Source organism: Echinops telfairi, unplaced genomic scaffold (genome assembly GCF_000313985.2).
Source record: "Echinops telfairi isolate 266 unplaced genomic scaffold, ASM31398v2 ScPeMD7_3533;HRSCAF=4204_0, whole genome shotgun sequence".
NCBI classification, from domain to species: Eukaryota; Metazoa; Chordata; class Mammalia; order Afrosoricida; family Tenrecidae; genus Echinops; species Echinops telfairi.
Window position 1 is genome coordinate 55,728,809 of NW_022107431.1, and position 21,693 is coordinate 55,750,501.

The 21,693-nt window shown below is 41.1% G+C and overlaps 1 protein-coding gene across 1 annotated transcript in view; it reads left to right on the forward strand.

Annotated features, from left to right (window-relative positions):
* The first annotated feature begins 6 nt into the window (after positions 1–6).
* Positions 7–21,693, forward strand: part of NKAIN2 (sodium/potassium transporting ATPase interacting 2) — a 1,260,554-nt gene continuing 1,238,867 nt past the window's right edge. Inside the window, exon 1 of the mRNA XM_030886723.2 lies at positions 7–227. Within this exon, the coding sequence (XP_030742583.2) occupies positions 174–227 (54 nt within the window). The 5' untranslated portion in view covers positions 7–173. The remainder of the gene's footprint in view (positions 228–21,693) is intronic.

Consider the following 21,693-nt stretch of genomic DNA (forward strand, 5'->3'; position numbering starts at 1 on the left):
CGCCCCAGCGGGTCCTAATGCCTGTCACTTCCCAGGACGCTGGCCGCGGCAGCCCGGAGCCCCCGAGCCCTCGGCAGGTTTGCCCGTCCTTCCCCGCGCTCTGATTGGATAAAGTGGGTGCTCGACGGTGGCCGACGTGGGACAGTCTGGCTGTGGCAGGGGTCTCGGAAACCATGGGTTATTGCAGTGGCAGGTGCACGCTTATCTTTATCTGTGGCATGCAACTGGTAAGTGACACTTGGGTCCTCTTATTCTGGAATGTGTCTTTGCGATCGTGGCGGGGGGAGTGCAGGAAAGGGTCTGCCACTGAGGAGAACGGAAGGAAAAGAAGAGAAAATAGAAAAGGTGACAGATAGATTGCCTGTATTGGAAATGATTTCTTGGAGACGCACTGTGAGGCACAGGAGATCTGAGCCTTCCGCCCCCACCTATTTCTGCCTCAGAAGACAATTTGGCAGGTGCGGGTTAAACTTGTTGTCTTTCATTTCTTTCAGCAAAGCAAGGGGTAGCTCTTGTTCCTTTATGCTTTTCATTTCGATTAGCGCAACACCGTGGTTGTCACATACAAGTAATTTACTATACAGGTGCTTAAATAGGATTAGGGGATTTTTGACTTTTCTTCATGGGCTCGTTTTTGCTTCTTCATTGGCATGTGTTATATTTTTAGAAATATATTGTCTTATAAGTACAGTGCTCTAACAAACCCCTATCTCGGACAATTGTTACCTTAATAGCAGTCTCATCTAGAAGTCACATTGAGTTTTTAAAAGTAGGCAGATTAAAGAGAAAGACTTAGATGAACTCAGCAACACCATTGCCACACAGCGAACTGGTGACCTTTAAATCACACTTCTTTCAAATGCTGTCCAGTGGACAATATTCTGTCTGATATGGAGTGTATGATTGCTCATGAAATCTATGCTGTTGTCAGATCCCATGGGATGTACTTTTGAGGAATTTTGTACAGTTGCAAAGAAATGAAGAGCCAATAATGAAAACCTTTGTGCTTCTCAATTTCAGTTCCCGAAAGGACAATGGATAGATGGGCTGAGGAGAGTAGAGGTGAAAAACTATTGCCCTAAGTGGATAATTTGCTCATTCCTGCTATCAAATAGCTTCCCTTGGAAAGTATAAGCTATTCTAAACTACTGCTTTCTAACAATTGTTTCATAAAGACTGAATGGACTATCTATATGAAGAAGAGTTCTGAGATCCCCAAATGTAAAGTGTTCAAAAGAGCCAGGATTTGCTGCTGGAAGTGGCAGTAGCATACCTTAGGTGTTCTTTATAGTTGATCTGTTGCCACAGAGCTCGTGTGTGCGTGTTGTTGCTGTTTCATGGTTAGCTGAAGCAGTGCTGTTTTGTGGTGCTTTGTCTTAGTACAATTTTTAGTTTCCAAAGAAGTTATTGGACAGTGTATGTTTTGACCTATGAATTACTTATGCACTTGGAGGTATGAAAAAACATGTGGAAGTAGAACTATAGCTGTAAGAGTTTCCTCAATGTTGAGTAAACCAGCTCCGTTCTTGGTGCCACAGGCTTGCATTTTGCAATAAGGGGTTTCACTGTTAAGGGTGAAGCTAACCAGAATAATGAGAGAGAGGGAGAGAGGATTTTGGTAAGTCACTCATTAGGCCAAGCGTGCCAAATTGTGTACCTAATTTAAAACCGTTCTTACGAATTCATGTATGATTCAGAAAAGAATGTGTTTGCTAACTCACTGGCAAAAGCATGATGTTATAAGGATGATTGGGTGACTAGGAGCATTCATGCATAATTTTTAAGATGTGCTTTAACTTTTAATCATTTAATACAGCAGGATGTTATTATGGCTAATGTAGGCATTAAATCTATATGATGCCTAATACAAACTCTTGGGGAACTTAAATAACTTTCCCAAACTACAAGTGAATGAATAGTAAAAGTTAATGTGCAAAGTAATCTGACAAGACTAAAGGTTAGTTTTCCCTGTGTATGTGGGCACATTCATGTATGGGTGCCTGCCTGCCTGCATGCGTGCACCAGTGTCCTGGAGGAATGCTACATCACTCAGGAGCCAGAGATTCGAATCCTGGCTGAGCTCTGGAACAGATTAGAGACAGCTCTTGCCCAGGGGGACTCAATCTAAGAAACACATATGTAAATCCAAAGGACGTATTTTATACTCTCTAGGGAATTTTTTCCCCTTTCAGACTTTTTGTGCCACCAGGGTATTATAATTAGCAGCCATGTTAATGCGGAGGCAGAACAAACAACAAAGGACGAGGAAAGTCCAATTGGTTTGAGCTGATGAGATCACCATAAAGGACCTCAGAGATCCCTGGTATTTATTTGAATCTTAAAAATATAGTGTTTGATTTGAAATAAAATAATCATTTTGCAAATTCACAATTGTAAAAAAAACTGTATTACTCAATGAGTATGTATAAATGTCTTTCTTTGCTCTGTGTACATTTTTCCTTTAAAACTTTGTGAGACTGAGCAATTTGGAGTACAGGTTGCTTTACAAATAAGTCAAGTTTTAGAATAAGTATAGTTGAAGCATGCATACCATTGATTGACACAAAAGTTTGCAGTTTTTGTTTACTTCTGAAGTGTTTAATGCATATATGTTCTTATAATACTTACGTGGGTGTGGCGTTTTTGTAGCTGTACAGCAAAGCTTTATAAGGCTTGAAGTGAAGTAAAAAATAATCCAGTTCACGACTTTTTCATGTTTCAGAAAACATTGGCAAATTCTGTAAAGGCAATGCTTGTATTTAATGAAACTTACATCGGTGTGAGTTTGCAGCTAATCTCTGGAGAGTATGCCAGGCAACTCTTGAGATTGTGTAGAGGCGACCCCATTCACCTGGCTCTCTCGGTGGAACAGGTACAGTGCTTCGCTCCTTTAAGGAGTGATGGCCAGAAACATCTACCTGTAAGCATTCGACACCTCTGCTTTTAATTACGTTAATGGTGCATTTAAGTAAGTATTTGGCAAATGACACGTTTGAGTAGCATTTTTAAATCAAGAATTGAGCTTATCACACAGGAATGTAGGAACCTTAGGATTCAGCAAAAGCTTCCATTTTATGAAAACGTGCTTATATCTGTACATCATGAATGAAAATCTCATCCCTGTATGGCTAGACCAACTTCAGATTTTAGGCTGATTCCTATCAAATGGGGTGCGACCTCCGGAGTAGATTCACTCCATGTACGGCATGCAGAGTTTCAGCTCAGAATCTGCAGAAGCTAATTTCCTTTTTATCTATCATTGCTGTCCGTAATGCCCAGAAACAGAAGATTTCAGATAGTAACAAAAATCATCATTGCATTTGGGGTGTGAATGGGAGGATAGTGGTTGAAGGCAAGAACGATATAAGTTCTTATTTACAACTTTCAGCAGCTTGTGAAGGAGTTTTAGCTGCTTTCTAAAATATTGTCATGCTTGGTAGGTTCAAAGAGCTCTTTATAGATATAATAAAAAGGACAAATACCCAGATGCTTCTCAGTGAAAAATCACTCAGTTTTTAACTTGCCAGAACAGACTTAGGTTCGGTTGAAAAGACCTTTGTTTTCCAGAAAGGCAAGGGAAACGCACTCACTCCCATTTCCTTCCTCACAGCTCGGTTGTGTGCCACAGGCTACAGAGAAAAAGTCTGATTTACATTCAACAAATTAACACTTGACAATGCCGTTCTTACCATGTACTTTATGAGCTAACTTGAAGCAGGTGCAGCTCACTAGTAGGTTAGTACACCTGTGTGCAGCTGTCTGAGGAAGCACATTCAAAGCTTGATCAAGAATCATTAGCTGATTTCTCTTGCAGTGACTGAGTGTTTTCAGTGTTGAGCCTTTATTAGAGCAGAAGACCATGACGTCTAGATGGATTGGCCCAAACGGGCTTGGTCTAAGGATGGAGTACTTCATTGCTATCCGTCATGGTTCTGCGCAGTGCTCATTTGTACCTGCTATGATCATATTGTAGAAAATAAAGCCTTGCCATCAAATGGCTTAAAAGTGTAAATAGGATCATATGAGATTTCGGGGATCCTTTTGATAAATTTGTCCCTTCTTCAAAAGTTCAGTCCTGTAAGAAAACAAAACACTCACCCAAACCTGTTCCTGTCCAGTGGACTATCAAGCCTTGCAACCCTGGCAAGAGAACTCCCCGCTAGGGTGCCCTAGGCTGTCAATCTTTATGTAAACAAACTGCCCTGTGTTCTCTGGGGGAGCCATGGTTAGGCTTAAACTGCCCATGGTTCAGTTGGCAAGTGAGTTCTTAGCTGCTCATCCCTACCAGGCTCTTTCTAGACCTTATCTACTGGAAACCCTTCTGTGTAGAGAAGTTTAAAATTCAGATTCAAATGACATTGATGATAATATCTTATGGCTTTCACTTGACTTACCCGATTCATGAAAAAGGTTGGAAATCCCCCTAGAACATTTCAGATATGTGTGGTGCGGAAATACGCTACAGATGGCTAAATTGTGAAGTGATATCTCATCTTGATCCTTGTTAATGTTTTCTACTTTTACCCTAACATTGGTCATACATGTCTTATATCTAATTTAGTCTTTCGTTGTTGTTCAGTTATACTCTGGTTTTCTAATGTTGATCAAAACAGATGTAAAAATAAAAACATGAGAATTTTATTTTACAGTCCAGTTCTCTTGTCACACTAAAAAAAAAAAAAAGAGTGGCAGCTTCTCCCCCTGCCCATGCACCCCAAGTTTTAAAGCGCCAACCCGTGCAGAACTCTTCCCTTGCTTTCTCAAATAAAGACTTGAGTGGGCAGCATCCCCCTGGCAGAGGGCCAGAGCCATCCCTGGCCTGCAGCCCATATGTGGGCAGAGGCCCAGAAGGAGAGCGGGCACTGCCACCTCCTTTTCTTCTTTCATGCAGCTTCACATAGGGTCAGATTCTGCACCAGCCAAGTCAAGGATTTCAGACGAGAAGCCAGGAACTCTTTCAAAGAGGAGCCTTTATTTCCCAGTCTGTTCTTCCTTGTACGTGTGTCTACTCAAGGAAAGTACAATCGACGACAGCATGTTTCAAAATTTACATGTATATACCGGCAATAAACAAGATCTGAGTTTCTAATATTAATTGCTTTGAGTATTTGTATGTACTATTAATTAATGCCTGGAACGTAAAGGGTTGTGTTTTGCTTATGTTCCTTGGTAGGTGTTTAAGCAGTTCAGTGAAATCTTTGCAAAATCAACATTGACATTAATATTGCTGATGATGTAAGATATGAAAATAGTAATCTATAACTTGTCAAGGGTTCATGAGGGAGGGGGGAGGGGGGAGGGAGAGGGAAAAATGAGGAGCTGATATCAAGGGCTCAAGTAGAAAGAAGATGCTTCAAAAATGATGATGGCAACATATGTACAAATGTGCTTGACACACTGGATGAATGTATGGATTGCAATAAGAGATGTAAGAACCCCCAATAAAAGTATTTAATTAAAAAATACTTTAAAAAGGAATTAATATTGCTTATGCTGGAAATTACAATTTCCATGCCATCAAACACATAAATGTCAGCATTCAAACACAAGACTCTGTAGAAACATCTCTGTTCTGTTTTTTTCACCTCTGTGGCGAATCCCCACAATTTTGAACCTCGTTCCCCGCTTAGGACCTTGATTCTTTTCCAAGGTAATAAAATGCTCAGCCCATCAAAGTACTTTCAGCTAGGGTTGCTTTCCATCCCCACTGTGAAATGATGCGAGCAAATAGTTACACATACTTTAGGGTTAAAATGAACTTAATTTACAACCACTTACAACTTGTGCAGGCACAAAACTAACATATTTTTTTCTCTAGAACAGAGTAAAAATGGAAGGTTTCAACAGGTATTTTCTTCAATAGTTCAAGCATGTTCAGCTATGAAAACCTTTCCTACTTAAAGGAATTAGTTGCCTCCTCTTTTAGAAAGCAGTGTATTCCTTTTCATTTGAACTCTAAAACAGGAACTGGGTCTAACATAGGAATCATTTAGCATTTCGTCTTATGTAAGTCATAGGGTTTTATTTTTAACCTGGTATAGAAATGGAGTGATTTCAAATGCTAAATTTTTTTCTTTTTAAGTGACTCTTGTACATTCCCTTTAATACAACCTGTTTGAGCAGTAACAACTAAACTAATTTTAAAAATTAAGATTTTTCTATAAAAATGTATGATTGGTAGAAGGTCAGGGGAAAAGAGGAAGACCTTGAATGAGATAGTGACACTGTGGTTGCAATGGGATCAAACATGATTTTAAGAGTTTCACAGGGCCAGGCAATGCTGCATTCTGTTGGCATAGTGCCGCAATGAGCCGACTCAAGAGTACCTAAAAATAGCAACTTTCAGCCAAGATCCATCTGACATCAGAACAACAGCATGCTTTCAAAATCTGTGGTTGTTCGGTGTGTTGAGTCATTTCTGACTTGTGGCAACCCTCTGCCCAGCAGAATGATCACCTGCTTGGTCCTGTGCCATCCTCAAAAATCATTGCTATATTTGAATTCACGGTCGCAGCCATTGAGTCCATATCGTTAAGGGTCTTCCTCTTTTTCATTGACCCTCTACTTTACTAAGCTGATGCCTTTTTCTAGGGACTGGTGTCTTCTGATTACATGCCTCAAGTGCTTGAGACAAAGTCTTAGCATCCTTGCTTCTTGGGATTATTCTGGCTCTACATTTTTCCTGGGCAGATTTGTTTATGCTTTTAGCAATCTGTGTTAGACTGGGTTCTCTAGAGAAACAAAACCAGAATGCTAATAGTTACATTTATATTTATACAGATAGATAGATAGATAACATAAGAAATAAACAGCTTTATAATTAAATTATAAAGCACTATAAATGGTTCAGTGCAACTCCCTCCCATGAGACGGTTGTGAGACACTGGAAGTCCTTCAAGTCTTGAGGGCTGCCAAGTAGTCCTCTGTAGAGCAATTCAGGCTATCCAGGTACAGGCAGCAAACAGCAAGGCAGGTCACCAACAGTCAGCAAGATGAAAGGGTCCGACAGTCCCCCGCTCAAGAGATGTAAATTCCAATGGTGTGGTGAAGCAGGTTGTGAAGGAACCTCAAATTACAGTGACACAATCCATGTGTTAGTTGTCCCACAGGTAGTGTAGCTTGAAAACGGAGGCACAGAACAAGCAAGGCAGCTGTACACTGGTCCAATGATCAAAGAGCAAGAGACAAGAAAGGCGAGGCTCGCTGAGCCATTTATCTCTCTGCCCTTCAATTAATCCCACATGTGTTTTATCCGCGAGGTTGGCACAATAAACTAACTACCTCACAATCCATGTATATTCAATATTCTTAAACAATACACAATACAAGGCATCAATCCTTCTTTAGTCTCTATTGTTCATTGTCTGACTTTTGCTTTATATGAGGCAATTGAACATACCATGGTGTGGGCCAGGTGTGAATTATGCTAATCCTCCAAGAGATCACCTTGCTTTTCAACAATTTAAGGGGGTTTTGAAGCAGATTTTCCCAATGCAATAAAATAACTCCATTTGATTTCTTTTCTTTTTCTTTTTTAAATCATTTTATTGAGGGTTCATACAACTCTTACCACAATCCGTCCATCCATCCATCCATTGTGTCAAGCACATTTGTACATTCTTTTCCATCATCATTCTCAAAACATTTGCTTTCTACTTGAGCCCTTGGTATCAGCTCCTCATTTATCCCCTCCTCTCCCTCCCACCCACCTCTCTCACGAACCCTTGATAATATATAAATTATTTTTTTGGTCATGTCTTACACTGTCCAATGTATCCCTTCACCCACTTTTCTGTTGTCCATCCCTCAAGGAGGGGGTTATATGTAGATCCTTGTGATCGGTTCTCCCTTTCTTCCCCACCTTCCCCTTCCCCCCGTGGTATTGCTACTCTCATTATTGGTACTGAGGGGTTTATATATTCTGGATTCCCTGTGTTTGCAGTTCTTATCTGTACCACTGTACATCCTCGCATCTAGCCGGATTTGTATGGTAGAATTGGGATGATGATAGTGGGGGGCAGGAGGAAAGGAAGCATTAAAGAACTAGAGGAAAGTTGTATGTTTCATCAGTGCTATACTGCACCTTGATTGGCTCGTCTCCTCCACGCTAATCTTCTGTAATGGGATGTCCAGTTCCCTACAGATGGGCTTTGGGTCTCCACTCCGCACTCCCCCTCATTCACAATGATATGATTTGTTGTTCTTTGATGCCTGATAGCTGATCCCATCAACACCTCGTGATCACACAGGCTGGTGTGCTTCTTCCACGTGGGTTTTGTTGCTTCTGAGCTAGATGGCCGTTTGTTTATCTTCAAGCCTTTAAGACCCCATACTCTATATCTTTTGATAGCCGGGCACCATCACCTATCTTCACCACATTTGCTTATGCGTCCGCATTGTCTTCATCAATCTTGTTGGGAAGGTGAGCATCATGGAATGCCAGTTTAATAGAACAAAGTGTTCTTGCATTGAGTGAGTGCTTGAGTAGAGGCCCAATGTCCATCTGCTACCTTAATACTAAACCTATAAATATATGTCCATAGATCTATTTCCCCATTGTCATATATAAATATATTTACATATGTACATGCCTGTATTTAGACATATAAATGCCCTTTGCCTCCTAGTTCTTTCCTCTATTTCCTTTTCCTTTCCTCTTGTCCCACTATCATGTTCAGTCTTCGTTTAGGTTTCAGTAGTTCCTTTCAGTTACGTTGCCCTTGATCAAGCCCTGCTAGGCTTTCTACACCCTCCTGGCCATCGATTTCAGATCATTTGTTATTCCTTTGTGCCTGAGTTTGTTAACACCCACTTCCTCTCCTCCTACCCACCTCCCCCCCTCTAATGTCCCCCTAGAACCTTGGTCCATTGTTTTCTCCTCCAGATTGTTTATCCCACCTATCTTATCTAGATAGACCTGCAGAGATAATAATGTGGACAAAAAAACAAGACAGAGCAAAACAAAGTAACAAAAAAGAAAAGAAAACAACAACAACATAAACCAAGGACAAAAAAAAAAATCAAAGAAAAGCCTGCAAATAGTTCAAGGTCTGTTTGTTGGCCTTTAGGAGTGTTTTCTGATTCTGATGGGGTGCCATGCCCTGGCCCTAAAGTCTATTTTTGGTTTTCCCTCGGGACTTCGTTGCTCTGTTGCCCTTGCTGTTCTGTTGCACCCCCTTAGTGTTTCACCTCAGTGTGGTGGGGTCCGATTGAGGGCAATTCCCGCACTGTCTCCAGTGTTGTCTGCTGAAGCACTATGGGTCAGTGAGGGGTGACGTGTCTCCTAGTGGGGCTGGCCCTATGATTTCTCTCTGTGCATTGGCTGCTCTGAGCAGGAATAGTGTCATCAAGGTTTGGTGGGCCAGGATGTGTTCCACTCTCCCTTCCTCCCCCTTCATTTGCTCCCGTATGCTCTGATCAGACATGTCCCTCTCCCTGAGCTGTAGCTTTAGTGCTGTCCTCTGAAATGAATTCTTCTACAGGGAGGGTGGGGTGCTGTCACGTAGTTGGGATCGGGGCCAGCCCCTCAGACCTCTCTATTGGTTCCCTGCTTCATGCCAGCATGTTGCATTCACATCTTGGAGCACTGGGTTGAAGTCTGATCCCTGTTTCCCTGTGGAGATATAAACAATGCCCTCCCCTTGGGAGGGGGGAAAAAGAAAAAAAAAAAACAGACATGGGTACTAGGGAGAACAGGGCACTAGCTACTTGATTTCTTGAGTGTTGCTTCCCTGGCCTTTGTGTATGGATCTAAGTGCAATTAAATTTTTGACAACTTCAATATTTTTGCTATTATCATGATGTTCCTTGTTGTTCCAGATATGAATATTTTTGTTTTCTTTATGATAATGCAGAATCAGTACTGTAGCCTGTAATCGTTGGCCTTATCAGTAATTTCTTCAAGTCATCTTTTGCTTTCTTCAAGCAAAATTTTTGCCCCCCCAAGGCCTTGAAACATTTAATTTGGGCTCTACCCTCTACATTCCCACCCCAGATATTCTAAATCAGAGTCCCCAGGGGCAACTGAAAGCACATTTATATGAAGACTACAGTTCATTTGTACACAGGTTTATTCCAAACAGACAAGCCTACACGTGTCTCTGAATCACTGGTAGCTGCAAAGAAGATCTCACGCGTCACCGTCTCCGTCAGGCGTCTTCACAAAAGGGTTCCGTCAAAGAGGGCTTCCGCTCGGATCTGCTGAGCCAGTTGAATTCACAGCAGGTAGTTGGCCCCAGAAGGCAATGGTGGCTATCTTTGTTCTTGTTTTTGTGTAAAGGGGTGATTTTGATATATTTTGTCAAAGGTATAGGTTTTTTTGTGTGTGTGTGGGTGGGTGAGAGAGGGATTCTATTAGCTGTGTGTGTATATGTATATATTCATTTTGGTGGGAGCTAATGCAGATATCATTTTATTCCATAGTTTGTTCACGTACAAGGTTTTGAGGAAGACACTTTAGGAAAAGTAATCGCTTTGGTGAGAAAGCACTTGGAATGTTGCACAGGGATTATTTTTTTCCCTCATGGCAGTGTACCTGTTTATTCTTCAAGGGCGGGAGAATTGTCCTGCATTGGGAACTGTGCTCTATCCAGCAAACATCCCAAGCCTACTCCTCCAGGGGGATTTTTGTTCCTAACATTCAAAAAGCATTTAAAAAGGAACATACCAGAACTTGATTCCTTGAGGCGGACCAAACTGCTGTTGTGACATGTAAATCGAAGAGCATAGAATTCTTTGGGGGGGAAATGGAAATGTTGCCTTCAGAAGTATATAGACCTATATGGAAGATAATTAATAAACTTTAGCTTTTTATTTTGATATTTTTGATAAGGTATTCTGTGGTTTGTAGCAATGTTTTTTGACTAACCTATGCTAATTTTAACCAGATGCCTAGGTAATTCTTATAGATCCCCAGGTGCTTATTAAGTATATGTTGAAAATGCAGATTCTTAGCAGGGAATGGAACTGGATCAAGTAGGGTTGAAACCCTAGTTTTGTCATCTGCATGTTCCATGTTGAGTTTTCCTCCATTTCGGATTCTGTGTTCTTCAATTAGGCATGTTTCAGCATGCAGAGTGGATGAATATAGTGAAGGAGACAACCTTCAAACATACATTTCCTGAGTTTCAACCATGCCGTATATCCCTTGTTCTGTTTGAACAACTACCTCTTGGTCCGTGCACAGGTTCTGTATGAATATAACTATGTATTCTAGAATTCCAGTTCATCCCAGTGCTATCCATAAAATATTATGACTCACATAGTTGAATGATTTTGCATAGCCAAGAAAACAGAATTAAACATCTTTTGGGTCTTCTTTACTTTCAGCCAAGATCCGTCTGACATAAGCATTCTATTCCTCCTTCTATGCGTCTTCCAACTGCAGCTTGAATTTCTGGTCATTTTCTGTCAAGGTACTGCAACATTTTCAAAATTAACTTCAGCAAAATTTCACTCACATATGACATTAATGATATTATTAGGTAATTTCTGCATTCTGCTAGATAACCTTTCTTGGAATGAGCACAAATAGGAATCTCTTCCAGTGGCTGTCTTCCATAATTCTTTCATAGGTGAACGAGTGTTTCTAATATTTCCCGGTGTGTTGCTTTGTTTTATAGGCACTTCCCCAAACCTAAATCCATCCAGACCAATGTTGGAGGGGAACGTCAGTTAAAATTATGGTGGCTGGAAAGAATTTCTGAGTACTGAGGTGATTTAAAATAGGCGTTGGATTTTTCAGACCAGTCCGCGTGGTTCAGTGTGCCCCGGAATCTCCAGCAGGACTTAAGAAATGTGGATGGCTGGGCGCCCCCAGAGTATCTGATTCAGTGGGTCCACAGGAGAGCCCCATACAGTGGTCTGGCGTGTGCACAGGCAGTTGAGGTGCTGCTGCTCGGGGCACTCTACATGGAAAACTATAGGACAGGAGTTGGCATGTGGCTGGAGAGTCACATGTGGCTCTTTTGGTATGTGCATAAGACTCTGAATTAAAATTAAAAAAATGTTAAAGGGTACTATTCAGATCCTGGTGGTTTCATTTGCTTGTAAAACTATATTTGTGGCTCTCAAATGCTTTTTAAATGGTTGGTAGGGAAAAAGCATTGGCTCTTCCATCTCAGAAGTTTGCCCCCCTTGGTCTAGAACACAGGTCTTCCTTTACTGGTGTTGTATAGGGGCATGCATCTGCTTTTGGGATTCTTTAACCCGATTGGGTCATTGGCTCATTTCTCCTTTTGGTCAGTAACAGGTGTGACAAATCTTTCTTAGGCACCAAGTACACCTATTTTTGATTTCTAGAAGTTTAAGGAAGGATCATGGGCGGTTCTTTGTCTTCACAGCATTTGTATATTTGCAATCAAGTAGATTGGCAGAGACTCTGAAAACAAGCACCCTGAGTGCCTGCTGATGATGGGAGGAAGCTTGTTCAGCAGCTGGGGAGGCTAGCCCCTCCTGCGTGTTAAGAAGCGTAGCCCTGGGGGAGAGAGGGAAGCACTTTGCTTTAAGTCCAATGTTTCTTACCTAGACTAGTGCTCTGTGTTGAACAGCTACATAACCATGCTTTCGTTCAAGTCCTTTTAGTTCCCCAGTGTCTTTTTCTCATTTGAAAAGTGGGGCAAATAATCCCTTACCTATTTACCCTTCAAGATGCTTAAAAGTAGGGGGTGTGTGTGTGTGCTTAATCTTTACATAAAAATGGCATAGATAGTGCTTCCCCAAAGTGAGACTTTATTATAACCTTTCTAACTATTTGTCAGTGGTGTAATCTTGAAGAATTTCTCAGACCAAGAGTAGTTGTGTGGTTGTTATGTCCAGTACTGTTGATCTTAACTCATTTGTGGCCCCATGTGACAAAGTAAAATTTCTCCATGTGATTTTATAGGATGCTGTCTTTACAGGAACAGATTGTCAGGTCTTTTGTGGTGAGTAGCTTAGGGTTTAATTGTTGACCTTAGGAAGAGTTCTAGGGGTGTTTGTATAACCTTGTTTCAGAATATAGCCTCCTTCAGCACACCAAGGAGATATTTCCTTTTTTTATCCCCCTCTAATTCCATTGAGTTGTATAAACAAGGATTATGATACTGAATGCAAATGGTTTGTAAAAGATAAAATAATATTCTTTTGTGCCTAATACACTTATCTCTAAAGATTCCTATTAAAAGTTAAACTTATATTTCAAGAGCTAGTTAGTTAGCATGCTCCTTCAGAACAGCATTTTGAAATCTGTGTTCCTTGAACCCCCCATTCTGCCAAGTTCCCCACTGTGCACGGTATCTGAAGGTACGTCATTTGCTTGGATCCTCTGTTTTATTTCTCCCGCCCTCTCCCTAAGGATCAAGGTACACATTAGTTGGAGCACATTAGTTGCTCCAGAAAGTCCTGCAGTAAGGAAACCCCCACTTAACTACATTTGACTCTGCACATTTTGTCAAGTGTTTGCAATGAACCAAGGAACCTCTTTTTCTGATATCCCTTATTAATATTCCAGGGAACTAGGATTCTCAGGAACATTTTTCAGTGAACTATTACTCGAGGCTAATGCAGTCTGAAAGTTAATAATATTAAATCATTAACTAAACAATATTTAGAACTTACAAATGCAGAAGGAAAAATATTAACCAATTAATAGGTCTCTCTCAACGTATATAAGAGACATAAGGACAACATATATTCTGAGATTATAAAAATAAATAAACCATGCTTTTAGATACGATGCAATTATTATTTTTTTTTAACACGCTTTCTTGAGATTCTTGAAATTTTTTTTCAGACACCAAAATTGCAATCCTTAGCTGTGAAATTCAGTCAGGTTCAATGGCTGATGCTGTAAAGAGGGCATCATGCAATTGGGCAGTGTAGGTATTTAAGAGTATTTGAATTTAAGATCACCTGCCAAAGGGCATCTACAGGAGTACTGTCCCTTAATAACTGGGTGCCTAGATCATATATCTAAAAATCTACCCTGTCAGCGGCCTGTCATGAATCTTTGCTTTTGCATGGATATGGAGAGTAGTCCACACACTGATTCCTTTCTAATCAATGCATATAGTCTAATATAGTTAGCACATTTAACAACCAAACAATGTGTCATTCTCTGTGAACAAAGGGGTCTTGGTTTAAAATGGAGGAATCCAATTGGTACGCCCTACTCCTTTTAACAGAAGTCTTTGTACGCATTTGTATGATTACCCAACAGAATAAGAGGCTATTTCAGATTTAACTGACAGCTGTGTGTCAAGTGATCCAAGGGGGTCAACATTTTATCTGAAATAGTCTATGTTTAGGAATTCATAGGGATTTTTAGCTACTGTATAACACAGATTCCTTACTGTATTATTTCTGGAAGGACAGTCTTTGGGGAACAAAAGGTAAAAGGTGAACTCCCATGGGCACCAAGAAGGGGGAGTAAAGCCTGGTGGCATGCTGTTTTCTGTGGTGTTGGTCGTGGGCAAAGTGCTCTGCTGACTGCCATGGTGGTAGACACTTCTTTCAGGACTCCTGCAGTGATGGGAGGCAGCCTACTCTGGATCCTTGCATTCATCCATCCGTCACAACAATTCTGATCTCATTCTTTTAATCCCTGAGCTGGGGCTGACGTCCTCTGTGAAAGACGGTCTATCCAGGTTCTACCAGTTCTCTGCTCTAAGGTGCAGGGATGAGATCAGAGGCTGTAAATATGTTCAACTGGGATCGACCAGGAACTAAAGGTTTGTAGGCTTTAGAAACTACTGTGAATTTGCTAATGCATAGGAGCTATGAGGGGGCTTCAAAAAAGTTCATGGAAAATGGAACTAAAAGCTAATACAATTCTTCCATGTACTTTCTGAAGGCCCCTGTCATCAATACAGATCTCTGGCCCTCCTTCCCCTTCCATTTATTATTATTATCATTTTTTGTAATACAGCTTGGCTATTTGAAGATGGTATACAGCTATCACTTGAGATTATCATTATGGAGTTACATGTAATCTTATATATTTCTTAGCCGTATCAACAGGAATTAGTGGAGTTTCATTTACATTCATCCTTTATTAAGCATGAATTTTGTTCTATTTTTTCAATCACAGGATGGCAGCTAAATTATAATCATTCAAAGCAGTCATGCACCTGAGTTTTATGTCTCTTTTAACCTAGAATTAAAAGCTTCCTTCTACCTTCTGCAGAGAGGAGGGCTCCTGAATGTTTCAAGAGTTTGAAAGCAAGTAAGCGCTACTCTGTGTCACTCCACAAAAGTTTATGCAAAGTGCAGTTCTGTGAACTTGGTTAGGAACACCTTAATGTTCTCTGGAACATAGACATGGAGGCTTCAGAAAGTTCATAGTAAAACCTCGAATGAAAAGATCATGAATATTTTTCCACTAACTCTTTAATGCCTCGTTGTATAGTTCTGGGTTCGTCTAAGTCGAGCTGGGGAAGTTCCATGCGCTCTTCAAGATCATGACCAATGCTGCCCCGCTTGACCATTGTCTAGACTCGGAGGAGATTGATCTTTAAAAAGTTACCCTATAAATGAAGCTTAAGTTATGTTTACATTTAGTAAATATAATGCTTGACACTTGATTCTATGCCTCTTTTAATTTTTTCCCTCGGGGAAGCCTACAAAAATGAGGGAGTGATGGTTGCTCTGTGGTACCTGCTTTTTGTCCCTAGAGTTCCATTTAGTTTCATGAGGCCTAAAAATATCATAGTTTTCCCCTTAAATTGAAGCAAATCAATGGAATTATCTGTAAGCTTACAGAGCAGATTTGATGCAGACTCTGCACCGGCACTAATTTTATTGCAGGTTTGCTGCTAATAGGTCTATCCTTTTCCTGAATAGTTTAATATTTTATGACATAAATAAAAAGGTTAGCTAGTAAATCTTAATAGGGATACAGAAGCAGGAAAGGTTATCAAAATCATTGTCAGAAAACATTAGTTTCAATTTACTGTAATGTCAACTCTTTGGGTGAAAAGCAATTCCCTGACATGGAAATACCTACTTTTGCACTACAGTCCCTTGTGACCATCTCTCTGAGTTGGATTTCAGCTGGTGGACTGGCCTGTTCGTGAGGATGTTCTGAGAGCCCGGGGTGCATAGATCTTGCTTCGGAGTGTCGGGAGCTGGAGAGACTGCAGTAAACCGTTCACCTGAGGTCGCTTCCTAACCTTTATGCTGTGCTGCCCTTACGATCACTCTCAATCAAATGACTAGATGAATGGTGGGAGGAAATTAAGTAATTAGTAAATCAGCTTCATCAAGTAAGATTTATGAAATATCCACACATGAATAGCATAATGACATGTGCTGAAGGAATTAAGTGTATACACTTTCTTCCCTTTTGACCATTAGGATCCGCTATAATGGAAAGGAATGTCAAGCAGTGTTTCTGTTGTAAATTGATTCCATAACTAGTAGTTGTAATAATGGAAAGACTGCTTTAATTGCTGCCGGGACCTATTTATTTATTAACTTATTTTCTGGGCCAAAGACCTTATTTGACAGTCGTTAAAGCTGCTTTCCTCCCGTCGGGTTATCATGCCTATGCACTCACATCTACACTAGCAGCAGAGGAGTGGAGGTGAGAAGTGAACGGGGGTGGAAAATGGACCATGGAGGCCCATTTAAAAATGTGAATTTATGCACGTTTAAATTCATATGATTTATCGTTATGTAATGCAGTTGATAGAAGAGTATCTGTTATCAGGACTGGATGGCACAGTCTGTGTCAGCTACGAATCAACCTAACGATGCCCGGTTTGAGCCTACTCAGTGCTAGACCACAGTGGAAAGACTGGGCATCAGTTTTCATGAAGCTCAGAGCCAAACAAAAACAGCGCTGGAGAGCAGTGCTAGGTTGTAATACATGGATTTTCCTTTGTTCGAATCAATTCAACAGTAATGGGTGCTTTACTTATTTATTTCAACTAAGTTCCATCAAGTCGATACCTACACTTAGTAACTCTGTAGGACAGGGTGGACCTGCCACTCTGAGATTCCAAAACTATAATGCTTTCCGGGAGTAGAAAGCCACATTTTTGTCCCAAGGAATGGCTTAGTGTTTTAAACTGCTGACCTAGCAGTTAGCACCCAGTGTATCACCACTGTACCACCAGAGCTTCTCAGTAGGTTTTTGGATATGTGTAAATATACATACATACATAGGGAAAAACTCATGAGAACCTGAGTTTGATATGATTGCCTTGTTTTTACAGGCTTATCAAGTTTTCCTACTTACATAGGGTGCAGTGTTATCACTTTTCTATAATTGCTTGTTTTAGTGGAAAAATTTGAGGGGGCTTCAAAAATTTGTGGAAAAATTCCATTCTTTTTCAATTCCATTTTCCCATGAACTTGTTGAAGCCCCCTTGTACATCATATATAAAGTAGTTGTGGTTGCTAGTTGTCATTGAGTTGATTTCTATACGTGGTGACCTCATATGTGTCGAGTAGAACTCCATTGAATTTGCAAAGCTGGGACTGTTTAGAGCTGATAGCCAGGTTTACGTGTGTAATGCGAGGTCTGGGAAGTGAGGAGCAGGCGTTATAGAGTGGGAATGAACTGGAGCATGGCAAAGGACTTCTACCAGGAGATTAGCTCCTATGTGCAGATACCTACACTATAAGTCAGAGTGACATGAACTGCAAGGTAAATAAGAATAAAATATTGAAGATCTTCAGGAACAGGTCTCTCCTGATTATATATGAAGGGCTGTAATATAACGGGTGGAATTTCTATAGCCAGAGATTGGAGAAGACAGCATCCCAAGTGGAAGAAAGGTTAGTATCAAACAGTGAGAATGAAAAGATGCTTGTGTGGGGGCTGATGAAGGGTCAGCTTGACAGGCTGGTCGGGGAGAAGGAGGGAGTGGAAGGGGCAGGGGTGCGGTTCACGAATGGATTTGAGTGGCTTTGGAAGGCCTTTGAACTTCATACAGTAGGCTGTATGTCTCCATATAGATAATTATCACTGAGGAGAATGGTTTCATCTTCCACAGTAGCATCTGAATGGAGGACCCGAGTTAAGGGCCAAGCCCTGGGAGGGATGTGAGGGCAAAGCAACAGTACATTAGAGGAGTGTTAAATTGCATCAAAAGGTCTAGTGAAATTGGGTGGCATGAGTTTGTAGGAGAGTGGAGGGAGGCCTCTCTTATTATGACCTATCATTCCGAGAATGAGAGGGGAACAGCTTTGAATAAAATTCTCCTTGTTCACACGCTGAACAAAACTGAGGGCTCCTTGAAGTTCTGAGTCTCTGTGAGAAGAACATGCCATTTCCCTCAGGTCTGAGTGAGAAGCAAGGGATGTCAGAGTTGGATCAGGTATTCAGATAACTAGAGTGTCAATGTACACAGTTGAGAGTAAGGAGGTGGGTCGAGCGGAAGTGACATAATGGAAGAGGAAGGAGGTAAGTTGGCTGTATAAATGGTGAGTATAAATGTAGGTCTCAGAGAGAAGCATGTCCGTCTGGAGCTTGTGATGAGAATGGACAGCTAATAATGAAAATCTGGGGAGAGTTTGCTGTCAAAAGATGATTGGGCTGGAAAACCAATCATATGCTGTAAAATCATTTCCATTGTTTGTGATCCTTTGTGCGTTGGAGTAGAGCCTGCTGTGGAGGGCATTTAATGGCTGATTTATCAGAGGGGGATTGCCAAGTGTTTTCAGAGTTGCCTGTGGGGGGACTTGCAACTCCTGCCTTTTTGTTTAACAACAGAGCTCAATAGCCCTTTGCATCGCCAAGAGAGTGAGAGGTGCTTATGGGGAGCTAGTGATGGAGAGGATGAAGTGAGAGGAATGGAGATGTTTGTTTAATGCAGCCATTCTCAACCCATGAGTGGAGATCCCTTTGGGGGTCGAACAACCCTTTCACAGGGGTTGCCCACTTCATAACAGTAGCAAAATTACAGTGATGAAGTAGCAAGGAAAATAATTTTGTTGTTTGGGGTCACCACGACACGAGGAACTGTATGAAAGGGTTGGGCATTAGGAAGGTTGAGAACCACTGCTCTAGATGATTTGAAAACCCTTTGGATTATTGTGCTGTGTTGCCAAAGCCGTAGTCAGTGAGGAGAGCAGGTGGGTGGGTTAACGGTTATGGAGGCAAGGATAAAAAGTCCTAGTATAAGAGAAGAAGAAAAAAGGAAGATGGAGAGGTAGTTGGAGGCAGACATAAGAGAAGGGCGGTGCTGAGTAAGCTTTGTGGGAACATCGACGGGAGCAGCAAAGTTGAATCTAGATTTATGTGAAAGCTACTTTTTATGGTCAGTTATGTGCTTGCCCAAGCCTTTAGCTTTCTTGGCTGTTTTGCTCAGTTTAATTGAAGCCAGGTAGATCTTATCTAAGATGCAGAGAATGTCACCTTTCTTTTGGTGCCAGGAAAGATTTTCAGTGAGTATTTGACACTGTTTAAGGGTCCCCTCCCGGAAACCACATATGCATTTGCTAAAAGATGCCTACAGTATAGATTTCTAAATGAACATGCCTAATTAAGGTAGATTTTGGACAAAGAATGCATATTAATTTTTTGATAAGCATATAGCTATTTACAGAAAAGGGCAAACTTTTTTTCCCCTTGGATGTGAGGAATTTTAGGTCAAATGGTGAATTTTTAATTCAATAAAAGATTTACATAAGATTGAAGAATAATATGATAGTTAGTGTTTAAGTAAGTACATTTCAAGGCTGAAGAATTTGAAAAAAATGTTCCTTGCACTTACAGAAAAACAATTATCATAGTTATTGCCCTCCAGGCATGTACAACAAAAAATTATTTCGGGTTATCAATAAGCATTTTAATGTTTGGTAGCATAAGTCACCAGAATTAGTTATTGCCAAAGAAGTCTAGTGGAACAGTAGAGACTTACCTTTCAATAAGCATTTTAATGTTTGGTAGCATAAGTCACCAGAATTAGTTATTGCCAAAGAAGTCTAGTGGAGCAGTAGAGACTTACCTTCTAAATGATATCTCGCCTTGCTGTAAGCTTTGGCCAGTTGTGATTTCTCTGGGTGACTCTACAGCCTGGTGGGCTATAACTGGGATGCCTAGAAGGAGGCACGAAGGCACCTGACTTCCTGAATTTCCTTGTAGCTGGATGGTTTTATCACTAATTCTTGCATCTTAAATTTGCCTTTTTCTTCAAGAACTAGGCTAGATGATAATTTTCCAGCTTCCTATTTGTCTAAAGATCAATCCATACATCACTTCATGCATTTAACTCTAACATGAGTCAAGACAAAATGACAGTCATCGAGGCAAACAGTAAATTTAGAGCTGGACTCAGTGGGAACTTTCTCGTGCACAGTTCTGTGCAGTGCTCCAGAATATGTGCTTTGGGGCCTCGGAAAAGGCTAGGCAAGGGGTGTGTTTGTTGATTTTATCATCTAACATCTTATTAGGTGCTTCCTTCTTTTTCTGCTATTAGAACTGAGAGAGCGAGAAAGAGAGAAAAAGTAAGGCATATAGTCCACAGCAAGGAAACCACCTGCCTCGTTTCAATGTGCGGTGCTTGTTGATCGTGCCTTCTGGCTTTGTGTGCCCTCTCTATTTTAGCACAGCCTCTGAGTGTGTGTGGGAAGAGGAAGGGGGGGCTTCTTAGATGACAGTCTACAGATCCTAGTGCAGAGTGCTTCTGGGTGTGGTAGATTTGCCAGCAGCTTGATGAACGAGTCATCTGTCATTCTGGGGTAAAAAGCACACACTGCCTGTCTGACGACCTCACCGACAACACCATTCCACAGTGCAGTAGAGACAGGGAGTGGAGAAGACTGGTGTATTCTGGGGGAACCAGCATTAGCCTAGGTAGACCAGATTGCAATTATCCCCACTGGAGTCTCGCCAGGACACACATTAATGCATGCTACTTTCTGTCTAGCCTAATTAAAGGATTGCTGAGAACTAGCAAAGTTGGCTGACTTGCAGAAGTTGAGGCTTGCTAACATTTTTTAAGTTAGAAGTGCTTAACAATATGACCTGATTTTTATGCTTGGGTCAGAGTATTAATTAAAGTTTTCCAATCATCTAATTAGAAAATATAGCTTGAACTCACAAGTCTTATTTGCTCATTTAAAAGAAAGTGGAAATGCAGGAGAAGAGCACCCCATCCGTGCAGGGCAGCGGGAAGCTGGGACGTGGACTTGCCTTCAGAGATGCCCGCACCAGCAGAGTAATTATGTATGATGCGCTTCCAGTAAAGAGACATTAAAGGGACACCAGTGAGTTAGCTTTTAAAAGTAGAAGCCTGTGCCAGTCCCCAAATTAACTCTTGGACCAAATACGAGGCCACGGACAGCTGGAATGCAGGACCAAGCTCTACAAATTTAAACTAAGTGCTTTAATCATTGCCTTGGACATCACGCCTCTTCGCCCCCCCCCCCCACCCTATTTCTAGCAGTACTTTGTCAAAGTAGCAGAACGAGAAGATGAGTGCTTTCTAGATGATCACCTCATGTTTAAAGACATATTTTCTCAGGGGAAAAAGCAGACTGAAATATGTTTTTCTGAAGATAATGTCCTGGAACTGGCATGTATGTAGGATTTAAGTCCTTAATATCCACGGGCTTAGTTGTCCTGGGAGTGTCTTTATATGCACACCATGCTGAAAACAGTCCTGTATTCAAAATAGAAAGTGTTGGAAGCATTTTAGTAATGACCTGCTATAAGGCATTGTAGGGCAGGCACTGGGCTGGCTGTTAACCGCCAGCTTCGAAGCA